This window comes from Candoia aspera, chromosome 1 (assembly GCF_035149785.1).
Source record: "Candoia aspera isolate rCanAsp1 chromosome 1, rCanAsp1.hap2, whole genome shotgun sequence".
Classification (NCBI taxonomy): domain Eukaryota; kingdom Metazoa; phylum Chordata; class Lepidosauria; order Squamata; family Boidae; genus Candoia; species Candoia aspera.
The window spans coordinates 284,726,902-284,740,839 of NC_086153.1; the positions used below are offsets into that span (position 1 = coordinate 284,726,902).

General features: G+C 33.6%; 1 protein-coding gene across 8 annotated transcripts in view; it reads left to right on the forward strand.

Moving 5' to 3' along the window:
• The window catches only part of MEIS2 (Meis homeobox 2), a 327,028-nt gene that overhangs the window by 8,712 nt on the left and 304,378 nt on the right, over positions 1-13,938 (forward strand). For all 8 annotated transcript variants that reach the window (XR_010066905.1, XM_063289990.1, XM_063289989.1 and 5 more), the window contains exon 7: positions 9,706-9,820. Coding sequence is in view for 7 of the 8 variants with exons in the window: in XM_063289990.1 (XP_063146060.1) it covers positions 9,706-9,820 (115 nt within the window). In the remaining variant the exon portion in view is untranslated. The remainder of the gene's footprint in view (positions 1-9,705; positions 9,821-13,938) is intronic.

Below are 13,938 nucleotides of genomic sequence, written 5' to 3' on the forward strand. Positions count from 1 at the left end.
GCCTACGGCTAAGTCTCATTTGGTGAAGGGTGGTGCAGGTGTTACGATAAACCACTTAAGGACACAAGATGGCATGGTGTTTTCTCTGTGTTAACTCCTGGCCATTGTTTTGATCCTTCTTTTAGCTGTATTTACTTTTGAAATACTTAGAGTATTTCACCTGAATGGCTATGAATTGATAGCTTTAAAGATGTTTTAATTTGTTCTGGGTCAGAGCTTCTCTTGTGCAAATGACAGTTTGTGAAAAATACTTGATATTCCAATATTTCTATTTTCTGTTCTGTGTCCATATGAATGTTCATGGTTATAGATACACAGCAGTATAGCAATTGTGGTAGCAGTTTATTAGGTCCTAAAGTGGATATAAGTTATATATAATGATGCAGCTTGAAAAATATAGGTGAAACTAAGAAAATGTCAGAGAAGAAGCTAATATTCACAATAAGATTCCTATATTCAAATACTGTGTGTTCCCTTTGTAGAACTGCATTGCTGAAAAATATAATTTAGTTTGTTATAAGAAAAGGCTTGATCTTGGCAAAAGTACTAGCTTTATGCAAAAAGCCAGAGTCTGTCTAATATTGGTAGCAATAAAATGCATATATTTAACATTATTTCATTGTACAGTTAATTACTGTTAATTCTTTTATAATACCGTAAGAATACATTGCCCAGGAACTGAGCTAGTCAAACATTGGGATACTGGTACTCACTGAAAAATTGCTATAGTTGATACATACTGTGGCATAGTTAGTAAATATAACAGCCCACAATTACGGTTTGAATTTTTAATACTCTCATATTTTTTTATTGCAAGTATTAGTTGTAGATGTGTAGAAACATGCTGTAACTGAAATAAACCAAATAAAATACTACTGTAGCTATTGCTGACCTGTGCTTCTTAGGAATGCAATTTATCACTGTCACCTATATGCATATATATAAATTCCAGATTCTCCAACCTTGACTTTGGTTAACCATCACTCATGTAGTTTTAAATATATTTTTTATATTCTTTAAAAGTAGCTAACAATTTAAAATGTGTATTAAATATAATTCAATATTCAGATATATATAGAAATATGGAAATCCCATATATTTCAAAGGATTTTGCGTATAACCACTGATAGTATTACAACTTATTTTATTACATTTGTTAATGGTCTGAGAAAAGGGAAATAGAAAATGGCCTGTATCTAATTTCAAGCTGAGGTCTTTCAAAATGGAGGTAAAGACTGGTAGCAAATAGGCTTTTAATCTTATTCTGCCTTTACTGTGCCAGTATATATATTCCAGTTATGAATGAATATTTGAAATAGATTCATTCACACTATTTTTCTGTATAATAATGCATAGGATAGTTTCTAAATGTTTAAAATACTTTACACTAGACCTGTAAAGCAGGGTTTTCTAGCTTTATATTAGATGATTAAAGCAAGAGATAGTGACTTTCTAGGAATGTACTTTGAGGATCAGTTTACAATCAGTTTACAAAGCATTTGTTAGGTACATATCAAAGATGCTAAAATGTAGAATTTAGCCCCCCCCCCCAAAAAAAAGAATTTAAAAAAGTTTTTGGAAACACACAAACAAAGCCAGCACTGGTTGCTCATCTTATTTAAATGTACACATGCAGGATTTCTTGTACTGTAATGTGTAAAATCTTGCACTTTGGTCACAGAAGCTAGTCAACCTTGGCTGATCTCAAAAAGCTAAGCAGGGTCAAATCTGATTAAGTGCATGGATGAGAGACCACCAGGAAACCCTGGGGCTATAACCTGGACCAAGAAGGGAGAAAAATTCTGGAAGGAGGCAATGACAAACTCATATTTTTGGCAAGACAACTCCATGCTCTCTGTATCCATGAAGTTACCAGGAGTAGGGCTTGACTTGAAGGAAACTTTACATTAAATGTTTCCTGTGTACACACGCATGTAAATATTTATTTATTTATTTTCTATCCCACCTTTATTATTTTCATAAATAACTCAGTGGGGAACATGCCTATTACTCCTTCCTCCTCTTATTTTCCCCACAACAACAACCCTGTGAGGTGAGTTGGGCTGAGAGAGAGAGACTGGCCCAAGGTCACCCAGCCGGCTTTCATGCCTAAGGCTTCTGGTCTTCTGGTTTCTAGCCCATTGCCTTAACCACTAGACCAAACTGGCTCTGAAATTTTAGCCAGGCATCCTTTGAAAATGTTAACAATAATTGATGCCACATCAGTATGAGAAATATGTTCATGTGAAATATTTTGGGCTTGGTTGCAGTTTTCCAGTATCCAATAAACAATATGATGTTAAAATAAGTAAGTTATGTAGGGCATATACATTTGTTGTGGTTGCTCAGCTTTGATTTCTAGATTTTTAAAGGCATAAGCAGCAATTTGCTCCAAAAGGCTTTATCCCCAATGGACCGCAAATTTGTGGAATGTTAGACTTGCCAGGAATGGCAAGAACAGGTCTTAAAGACTTTATTATATTTAGGACTGAGAACAAATTAACAAACATAACTGCCTACTTACATGGATTCTGTTTCATACAGATTCTGTGAAGCAGTTCACAGTTGCAGTTCTATTTACCGTATCATTACAGTACAATCATTACAAACCTTTGGGGGAAGTGGGAATTGCTTAAAAGTAATATTTTCGGTGGGATTACTGAGAAGTAGGTGGCTCCAGGACTATACTATTTTCCAGTGATCATACTGTGTAAAATATCAAAAAGAGATGTAATCAGCTTTTACAATCAAAATAATAGTAGACTGCTATATTTCATAGCTCATATGTGAAGCTTGCAAAGTTGCCGGTTTTAGCATACACCATACTAGACACCTAGTGCTTGTTATCGAGGAATAACAGATTTGATAGCTAACACTTTTTCTAATAATCTTTGTATAAATTATCTTCACTAAAATCCATTGTATACATTATATTTGATATTATAATGCTTTTCCATTTTGGCCCCAGTTGGTCGGTATCTTAAATGTAGTCAGGATTTTTCCTGTAGTGTCTGAATTGCCTCATCAAGTAAGGTATTAACAATTTAACTGGTCAGACTGCATTTCTATTAGCATTTGTTTTTATTTTTGCTTATTTTTTACCAGTTCCATTGTGTAATGAAGGTATACTGTACACTAAAGTACTCTTTATAACACTGTTCAATAATAATACAAAAAGCATAACACCTGTGATAAGAAAAAAGGGTGATATTAGATCAGTTGGAATCTTAAATGTACAATAAAACATAATACGTATATAGAGATTTATCTAGACTGATACATGTATGGTATAAAATACTTGTAAAAATGTAAGTACAGTGAAATAAACCTATGTTGAGATGTGCTATAGAGTCACATCTCTTTAGTAACCCTCTCCCATTTATTATATTCTTTGTGCATAGTATTGATATGGAAACATACAATTTTAGGCATTTATATATTGTTATTTTTGTGTTTTTCTTACCTAAAAGGCTCATTATACATGATGTTGTTTTAAATGTACACTATAAACGCTGCAGTCCTATGCATAGATACATGCGTACTTTTTGCTGAACTCTGAGATTTACTTTTAAAAAGACTTGAATAAGATTGCATTGTTATAAAATCAGATTAAGCTATTTATATTTAATTGGGATTATGTTTGTGTTTATGTGTATATTTGAATCTGTGTATTAAACCTATGTATATTTTTACTAAAGTTTATTTATACTGCTTATGCCAGCAGTTCTGGAATTTCATATACTGTACTGTGGAATGTTTTAGTGTGAGTATAGATATTTTCATATGGCACCATGTAATTGTTCTGTAATATATTAGTAAGTAGAACGAAATCTGTGGGTAAGTTTTTTAGTTTAGCTAGTGATCACAGTACTGTTTGGATGATATAACATCTCATCTAGTTTATGGTTAGGCCTTAGATGAAATGAGATGTATTTAGCCTATAGTCATCATGCCATGTCAAATTTTCGATGTTCTCATATACAAAACTGATTTATAAGAACTAAATGCAATCTAGTATACAAGATGTACTATAAAACTTCTTAATTTGTAATCCAGAGGTGGAAGTTGCCATAGATGGGAGATCTGTTTTTTAATTTTTTTCATATATTTGAAATGTCCATCAAAATCAGTGGATTCTATATTCTTCCTGCTATCACCAGCATGTACCAGGATGGGATGGGATGGGATGGATGGATGGATATTTTTAACTTTGGACATGTTATTTTGAAATACAAGTAACTTCATAATGGAAAATTGAGTCGTACTACTATAAAAACAGTGTGAGATCAGAATCAATCCCAGAGGGGCCCCTTGCATAATTAAAGTGATTTTGCCCAGTGAAAGTTTGGATTGCATAAGGAATGCAGAGTTAATCCATCTGTATCTGTGTAAGCTGTCATTTACACAGAAGTTTGAGGCTTGTTAAATCACTATCCTTGGCACTGTACAAGATGAGTGACCAGTATTCAAGCATATAAACAATCACATGCCCTCTGAGGAATGTTAATAAATAGTTATTTTAAAGCAGTTCTGCGTTGAAAATAATTCCTTTTTTAAAATCATGTAGCAGTTAAAACATTTAAAACTTCCACTAGATTTGTAACAACAGCAAGATAATACAGAGTATATTTGCTTCATATGCCTAGAGACTTTTGTCCTTTCCATGCTCTTCTCTAGATTTAGCAAAATCCAATGATAGTGCTAAATCATTTTTTTTTAACTTTCAAGGGAAAAAAACACTGGCAAAATTGTGTTTCTGTGGAAAGCTGTATACATAAATGAGAAACAGTAGATAGCTGTAGAGTGATCTCCTGTGGCCCTGCTAGTACAAGCCTTCCCCATATTGTCTCCTGCTTTTATATTAATTACAACTTGCATTATCAGCTGTGAGTCTTAGCCCAGCAAATAGAAAATACTGCCCCTGGAGACCTAGCTTCTTGTATCTATTTTCCATCTCCTTCTATTGTGTGCCACTCAGTATTCACTGCTTTGCTCCTGGTAACTCTGCTCTTTAACACAATTAGATAAGAGCAAGAGGAGTGCCATATTTGACTCCCAATTATTAAAACTATTGGGAATAGATACATGTGAACTCTGCATTCCATAGTACATGGCACTTTAGCAGGTGATTAAATTCAGCATATTCATATTTTTTACTGTTTAAATATGTGTGGTAATAGTATATGCAAAGTTAAAGAAATAGTTGATGCAGCAGTGTATAATTGTCTTTAATCAAGTCTAATGCGGCCCCATTTTTAAGTCATAGGGTGTGGTAACAATGTAAAAAAACAAATATGGATGTTGATCAAACTATCCCCCCCAACCTTAACATCTGCATTGCTACTAAACATTGGCTTCAGATAAGAATCTTAGTAAACATGTCATTTCCAAAAGATAGTTAGATAATGTGAGTTGACTGCAGTAGTTTTCCATATGCTAAGTTGTTTTTTGAATGATTGAGCATAGCTGTATACTGCAGGCATATTCTCTTAAGTGTGAAAGGTTATGGTTTTGCTGATTGCAAGCTTATGTTCTTTTCAACTCAGTTTATGTATGTTGTTTGAGATGATGTTTACTGTATATGTTATTGTCACATGTTAAATTTGGCCAGGTGTTTCTTAATACATTACTGAAATATAAATTCTTTAGTGGTCATACATGAAAAGTTGATTCCAGTTGAATTCAGCATAGATGATCAACTTGTTATCATATGTTATGATAACAACTATATTGTTATAACAATATAGTTTATTGTTGAAAAACTATAGGGTTATGTAAATAAAACTGCCATGCCATCCAAAAGTAAGACATGTTATATTTTGAATAATTTTGTAAAAGTGGATTTAATCAATGACACATAGTATCTACATATGAATACATAGTAAACTCTCTGGAAAACTGGGCAGTCAAATGCCATGTACACTGTGATGCATTTCTGTTCAAGCAATGGGACAATTCCTGGTTGTCTTCTGTTGCAATTTTCCTGTTACTCCCCCAAAATTTGCTCCAGAGTACTCATTCTGCTAAAACTTAGATCAAGGCAGAACACAAGATAGGATAACATCTTTTAGATAAAAGAAGCTAAATTTTATGGCATTAAAATTAGAAAGTTATTTTACTTACCAAGTCTCCCTAATGTGAATTTAATTTTCTGTACAAATGTAGAAGATGTGGAGTGAGGCAGCATCTATATCTATATCTAAATAAATAAATAAATACTCTGTGTCCAAATTTACTTGTAAATATTTTTGTAGAAATACATACCCAGAATGAAAGATTCCATTGTTACCATTGACTTGTGGATGAGTCATTTGCTTATGAGTCATGCTCTCAAATTATGGATGTGGTGCCATGTTTGTTATAATACTAATATGAATGACTGAATATGATTGTTCATAGAACTGGCTATACTGTTAGGCATTGCTAGGGATCAATTTAAGGCAGCTGATGGTGAAGGAGAAATTTCCCAGATATTCTTTCCAAGTTCCTCTACTATTCCTTTCCTTGGAAGAGGACAAAGCTGTAGGTTTTTTTCCACAAATAACTTGTTGCTGTCAACGTATGTGTTGAAGTAATATTTTACTGTCCAGTTAGGATATTAAGTAGTGGAATATCTGGGAGAAAAAGCAGCTTAAATTCATATAAATATATTTTATGCTAAAGTAAAATAAAGGCAATATTTTTCATACACACACTGTGTGTATGTGTATGTATGTACGTGTGTGTGTATGTATGTGTGTATGTATGTATATATGGTAGTTCTTAAAAGTTTAAGGAGTAATTGCTAATTCTCCCTTCTAATTGGGATTGGATCTGAGTGGAGGATAACGTAAGTTGGTATAAAAAGCAAGTTATTTCTGCCTCAAGAAGTTTCACTCTGTCTTTTTCTAAGCTAGAAACACCTGGCATTTCAAATATGGTATGATAGGTTTTGGTTGACATGTGCCTTAAAACTTAACTAAGATGATAACTGGATAAATTACTGAAATTTTAATTGTGAACTAAGGGCCTTCAACAGAAGCCCACACAAGAAAGCCTGCAGAACATAACATTAACAGTAGACTCTCTGAAATGTGTAGTAGCCTAGGCAAAGATGTTTTATAAATTTTATGAAAAGTAGGTTTCAGCATGATATTGGAGGACTAAAAGCATGCCATGCTATTGTTTTGTTACCTTTTCATGTATTTCTTCTAGCTCTTTATCTGATTACCATCCGGCAAACAGCTGACGCTGAGAGGCTGCGGAGGGCTAAAGTGCTCCTGTCTGCTGTTTGCCTTCAGCTTGAAGCTATTTGAGTGGTTTCCTAACTCAGAGATAAAAAGAGGAGCTCACAGCCTCAATCTGTTTAATCGAGACTGCACAGAAACTTGCTTGATCATGACATTTTATTTCCATATAAGTTTCCCTGAAATCTAATCATCATTGCTTTTTTGAAACATTTATGTTTGTGTGTACACGTGTGTATGCATATCTGTGTGTCTCCATATAGACACACATAATAGATATAAATAATCTAAACATTTCAGTCTCTTTTGACTTCTTTGTTTTCTTTTGTTTTAAATCTTCCTGAGTTTGCAATATGGTATTATTTTTGTATATTGTAGGAGAATATTAATTTGTTACAGTTTTAAGTATTAATTTTAACAATAGTACATTGTTATTCTTTACTGTGACTTTTTGTCATGTTGAAATTGATTTATGCAAAAATGTGTAGATTAGTTTGATGGAAAACTATTTTTTTAAACGTGATATTCCAATTTTGATTTATTTTTGTAGATAGTTCTGCTGATTTAAGTAAGAGAGTTACATAGTTATTATTAACTAGCTATTACTCTTTATCTATCTTTCACTGTTTAGCCATTGCTCATTGGAAGACAAGAGGGATAATACCCATTCAATTTAGTTTTGGTTTGATTGCAGAATGTGATTATGCAGGTTTACTTGACATTTTTATAAGACAGATGACTCATAAGATGGTTTGAAGATGATAACTTGAGATAGTATGTAGACATGATTCAGTGCCAACCCTGCAATTAAGCATTTGGCTCAAGCTGCAATAATTTGGGAGTTATTAAAAGGATTTAATTATTGGGGTGATTTTCCATCTCCACTTTTGAAGGGATTGGTATTTTTCTATCTAAATTTTTAATGTATGGGATTTATCATTTGCCCTGTTCACCTCAGGGACCAAAACATTTTATATGTGTATTGATATAGCAAGATTCTGACCACTTTCCACAGCCTGTTGACTTTAATGGATTTATAACTGACTGATAGTGCCTGATGATTTACGTGTGTGTTTAAGAGAGAGATGTAGTTGTTGATGGCCATGATGAAGTTTACTACAGAGTAAATCATGATGCCTTTTATTTGGAACAGGTTAGGGCTCATGATATTTTCCTGAACATAGACTATTTTACAGAAGTGTTTCTTGTTAGGATGTGTTTAATTTAAGTTGTCATGTATAGGTGACAAGCAATGGAAGTTCAGCCCTAAGTCTGATCTATTGCATGTGTTCTTGTTCTCCTTTTCTGCCGGAGGAAATTCCATCCCTTGCCTGCCTTCATGTGGTGCTGATAAAGCTTTTCCTGTACAGTAGAATTCCTGTTTTCCTTTAAGCAACAGCAGGGTATTGGGAATGATCAGGAAAGGGGAGGAGGACCAGGAGGAGAATATGCTTAGCGAAGTAGTGCTTAGCTGCAACTTTCAGCTTTCTTCACATACCTTTTTAAGTAGCAGTTCTCTCCAGGAGAACCAATACTCTATAAATTAAAAACAAATGGGAATTGTATTACTAAACTGCTGTAGCATACTCTCATTTAGGAGAGCTTTGCCAAATCTATGATTATTATTTCATGTATTGTCATTATATATCATATAGAAAGATTATAGAAGTATATACTGTAAACGTCAATTTAAACTTATATATCTAGTTAACCTTTAGCTGTATAATCTGTTAAAAATATCTCCCATCTTCCCTTATTAGGTGTACTTTATTTGCAGTGTTATTTACATGCAAGCTTATAATAGAGAAAAACCAGGTTTTGTGTGTGTTATAATTATTAATCTCCCTCCCCATATTAGGAAAAAAAGATACTTGATGCAGGTTTGGTAGTTAAAACTGAACAAAAGAGAGAGAGAGAGAGTAGTTCAGCTGTGTGTTTGAATGTCTATTGTGATTTTTTTATTATAACTAGATGGCAATCATATATTGATTTACTTGGGAATAATTGCTATTGAACTCTATATCTTTATCTAAGCAGGCTTGTCTATAGAATTATTCTGTGACCATATATAAATGTTATTAAAATATTTCCTTAAACCAGCTGCTGGTTGTTACAAGTGCAAAAAATCAAACATGTTCTTTTAAGGAAAAGAACCTTAAACTATTATTAGAGCTGCCTTTTATTGTGGAGTAAATATATGAAAATGAATATGACTTAAATATAGTTAGGGTTAGTATGTCACAATATATTTCTGTATATATTGAATCAAAGATAAATCTCATATCTTCAGGAGAACATATCCCAAGGTAACTGGTATAGGATTGCAACCTCAGTAATCATTTGCCTCTGAACAGTATCTGAATTTTAGGAATTTTTGCAAATGCTAACCTGCCTACTTTTTTTCTGGCTTCCCAACCTCCCTTCCTCGATTTGCTATTGGAATGATAACTGTGGGAAAAAATGGACATTCTGACACCAGAATCCTTCCTCTTGGAGAGATCATGATGATGCAACGTCAACGCACTCAGCAGGCACACCAGGGCCTTCCAGTGGGGGCCATGCTTCCCAGAGTGGAGACAACAGCAGTGAGCAAGGTAAAAGGTCACGCTTTTTTTCCCTGTGCAAAGTAGGCATGACTAAAATAACTTCAGTGTCTTTTATTATATCAGTACATCTGCCTTAGTGTAAACATAAGAGTGGCAGGCTTGCAGTGTAATCAGCTGTAACTTAGAGAGACACTTGTTTCCTTTTTTCAACCTTCTTAGCTGTATTTTATTATCATTTCAAAGCCAAATATCTAATCTTCAAACAAGCTTTGCAATAACAATTGATTAGTTCTGCCAGTTCCTTTACAAATTCAGTTATCTACAGGGTTTTGTATGTGTATGTGTGTGTGTGTATGCGCGCGCGCACATGTGTGGTGTAAGTAAATATCATGGCAGACATGCACTCCAGTTGTGGTGCAGCAATTCATACTACAGTAGTCTCTAAATAGAAAAATATTACTGTCAACTAAAAAGGGTTTTTCAAGCCAGCTGAAATGTTCTTAACCCAGTAACAGGAAGAAAAAAAAAAACAAAATTTTAACTCATCCACACATGCAATTATGGAATGGTCTGCAATCCACAGTAGATTTTATATCAAAGTAGTCTATTAAAATTAAGAATACCTTTTGTAAAGTGTAGCTTGTGGATCGCCACTTAATATTTCCACCTACACTGCTAAATGCTGCCAGTTTTGCATAATCATGTTTATTTTTAAAATCATAGTTAATTTTTGAACTTAACAGAGAAAAGCTTTAAAGTTTAGCTCTTGATCTCTTTGCAAACATTAAATTGGGTATTTGATAACCTTCCCTTTCTAATAATCTAGTTCTTTCAAAACTGTCCTACATTCTGTACCATGTTGTAACTTCTATTTAAGAAAGTATATTATTGGTGCCCGTTGTATATATAGAAACCAAATATTTAGAGAAGATATGCTTGCCTTCATATGAGTAAAAATAGATTTGCCTTGTATAATTTGTTCAACAGATTTAAATTTTATATTTCAGAAGCTTCTTTTGAAGCTTGCTCATACCAATTACAACAATTGATTCATATCTATATGATTATGAATGTATAAATACAAATGAATGTTGTGAATGTGTATAATTCCTGGATGAACTCCATGATCATTAAAGTAGATTAATAGCTATTTACCTTCATCAGGAGTAAATTTCCATGTCCTACAAGCAACAAATACTTTGTGCTTGTTTATCTCTGTTCCAGAAATCAGGACCATCATCAGTAATGCCTGCTCAGTGTTTTCTCATTTCTCTTTCCAAGACCAGAGGCACAGTTATGGACAAATTTAGATTAAGGTATCCAGCCTCATACTATGGGGTCTGATTTGGGTCTCAGCCATGATGTGGCACAGAGGGTATTTAAATCTTGCCACAGGCAATGGCCCTGATTCAAATCACATGCAGACACAAGCTGCTATTGGCCTTACAGCAAAAAATAAAAATAAATATCCTCCTAGTGGTTTGGAAAAATAATCTGGATTGGAGAGATGGTTCTGTGGCAAGGGATTATAACTCTGCATAATGGACCCTATATCAATCAGTCTTATGGCTGCTTTTTGTAACAAAACTAGACATTAGTTGAAAGAGCACGTTTTCTTTAAGAAGAAGTTTTCAAAAGACTATTTTGAACTAGTGTTGCTACCTTTTAAAACTTTCCACTGACTTAGAAGTCAGATGCAGTAATGACTCAACAGTGTTTCCAAGCCCAGATAGTTACCTTGTTACTTAATTTAATAAAGCAAGAATGGGGGAATCTAAGAATTTTTTTTTATTTATGACTAAATCTTCAAACCCTTCTTTCCCCATCTCTGAGACCTGGCCATTCCCAATTCCATTTGACTGTACTGGAAATGGGTTGTTTGAAGCTGCTTCCTATAGGCTTCTAAAGGTAAAACCTCCTTGAAGCTGAGCTTGACTATGGTGATTTCATGGACATGTCCATGCAATTTTCTTGGCAACTAAAATATCAATAAAAATACCATGGGATGAAGTACTATATAAAATGGTTATTTAGTTATATAGCTATATTAGAATGCACTGATAAGCAAGTATTAGCAGTTTCTATCTTTCTCAGACTTTCTTATCCTACTTTTGCTCTTCTTGCCTTCTAATACAATAATCTGAATTTGTATTTGAATTTCTTCTGTCTTAAATACATATTCACATACACTAATATACATTTCATACACTTTCTCTGTTTATTTGTAGGCTTTACATCATCTTCTGCCTCCCCAGCTTTCTTACAGTTTGATAAAACAAATGCTATGTTATAATCCTTAATACATTTTTCATTGCATATATTCATTGTATGTGTGTCATGGGGAGGTGAACAACACTGGAATGGTTGAGCATTCTATATTTATGTTCCAGATAGACATATGGTACTTGATAAAGTTGGGAGCAGAGCATAACAAAGTTTATTGCCAAAATTATTCTTTCTAAAATGAAAAAAAGATACATGTGCAAAAGAAAAAAAAGGAATATTTATATTATATAAAAAAAGCTGTAGTGCACTGTGATAGCATGAAAAAGTGTTAATGTAGTGAAAGATACAATTGAGTGAATTTAAATGCTGGTACTGGAACAGTTAAAGCCCTTGAGCACTGTTCAGTGAAAGATAATCCTAATTATATTAGCTGGGTTCTATGAGGTTTTTTTTAGCATGTCACATTGGTTGTTCAAGTAAACTATACTATACATTGTAATGGTATAATGGTCGCATTAGTATGCTGTAAACCAGTTACTACCTTACCATGGTTCAGATCCACAGAGGCAAAATGGTTTCAGACAATATTATTCCAAATAACAGCAAAAAGTTAAATACCTTTAGCTTTCTTTTGTTGTATGCATTTATTAAATTGTTTATTTAAAGACTAGAAGGATTAATTAAACCTACTAATAGAAATAAAACACTGAAACATTTTACAAAGGAAGAAAACTGGGTGGGGGCAAGGGAGGAAAGAAACTGATTTAATGGTATAATGAGGCCATCTTCCAGAGACTTGTTTTGTGTAAGTCTTGCTTTGACCTTTCACTTTGCTCAGGAGCCCAACGCTTCATTTTTCACATTCTTCCAATTACGCTAACGCTTCAAGCATTTCTGACTCCTAGTCAGCTAGCAACACCAGGCATAACTCAACACAGTGAGTTTTTCCTCCTCTCTGTAGATTCATTAACAGGTCACTGAGGTCCCAACTGAAATTTAAAACTGGCTGGTTCTGTTGGGTTAGCTGAGTTATGGAAGAGAGATAGCAAGAAAAGACTGTGAGAATGGGAGGAGAGAAGGAAGACTCTGAGGTTTTGCTAGGCAGTACTGTATATGTGTAAAATCCCAATCAAACTTTAAAAAGGTATGTGCAGCTTTATCATCCAACTACTTATAAATCTTTGGGGTACTACATTTTCCTTTTTCTATATAAAATAAAGTGAAAATGCCATTGAAAAATCACTTGTTTAAAAACTTAACAGTTTATGATGTTCTATGTATACTGTAGTGATGGTTATGCTTTTCTCAGATTTTTCTATCCTTTATTGGGTACTTCAGATGTGAGCTAGTAAGGGTTATGTATGAAAATATAAAAGTCTGATTTTAATTTAAAACTGTATGGACTTTTCATGTGCAAAGTCATTAAGTAATGCTTGCTATATGCCTGATGATACAAAGATATAATAAGTGATCAATTTTATACTAGTTTTGTACTCAGAAAGTCTGCTCTCAAGATTTACTAGGTTTTTAAAATACTTAAGTGCTATTCTCCTAGGCCATCTATTCTTGAGTTCTATAACTGAAGTTGACATGGCTTTGTTATGTTTAAAACAAGAAATATGGTAATTGGAAAACAAAAATTTCTCCTGATTCAGTAAGTGATAGCCACATGTGGAAGAAAACATAGGTATTCACAATCAGTGTGATTACAGATGTGCATCTAGCTGTGCACTTACACCACAATGCCTGTATTAACATTGAAAAATAGGATGAAATTTGACATACATAGCAATCCCTTAAGGTTTGAATCCCCTTTTTTTGTTAGAACCAATGTCACTGAAGCTCCCTTGGTTATCCAAGGGATAACTTGCTGGGCAAGTTCTAATTGTCAAATCTGGGATGAATAGAAATAGAAAATGAAACTAGTCATATGCAACACA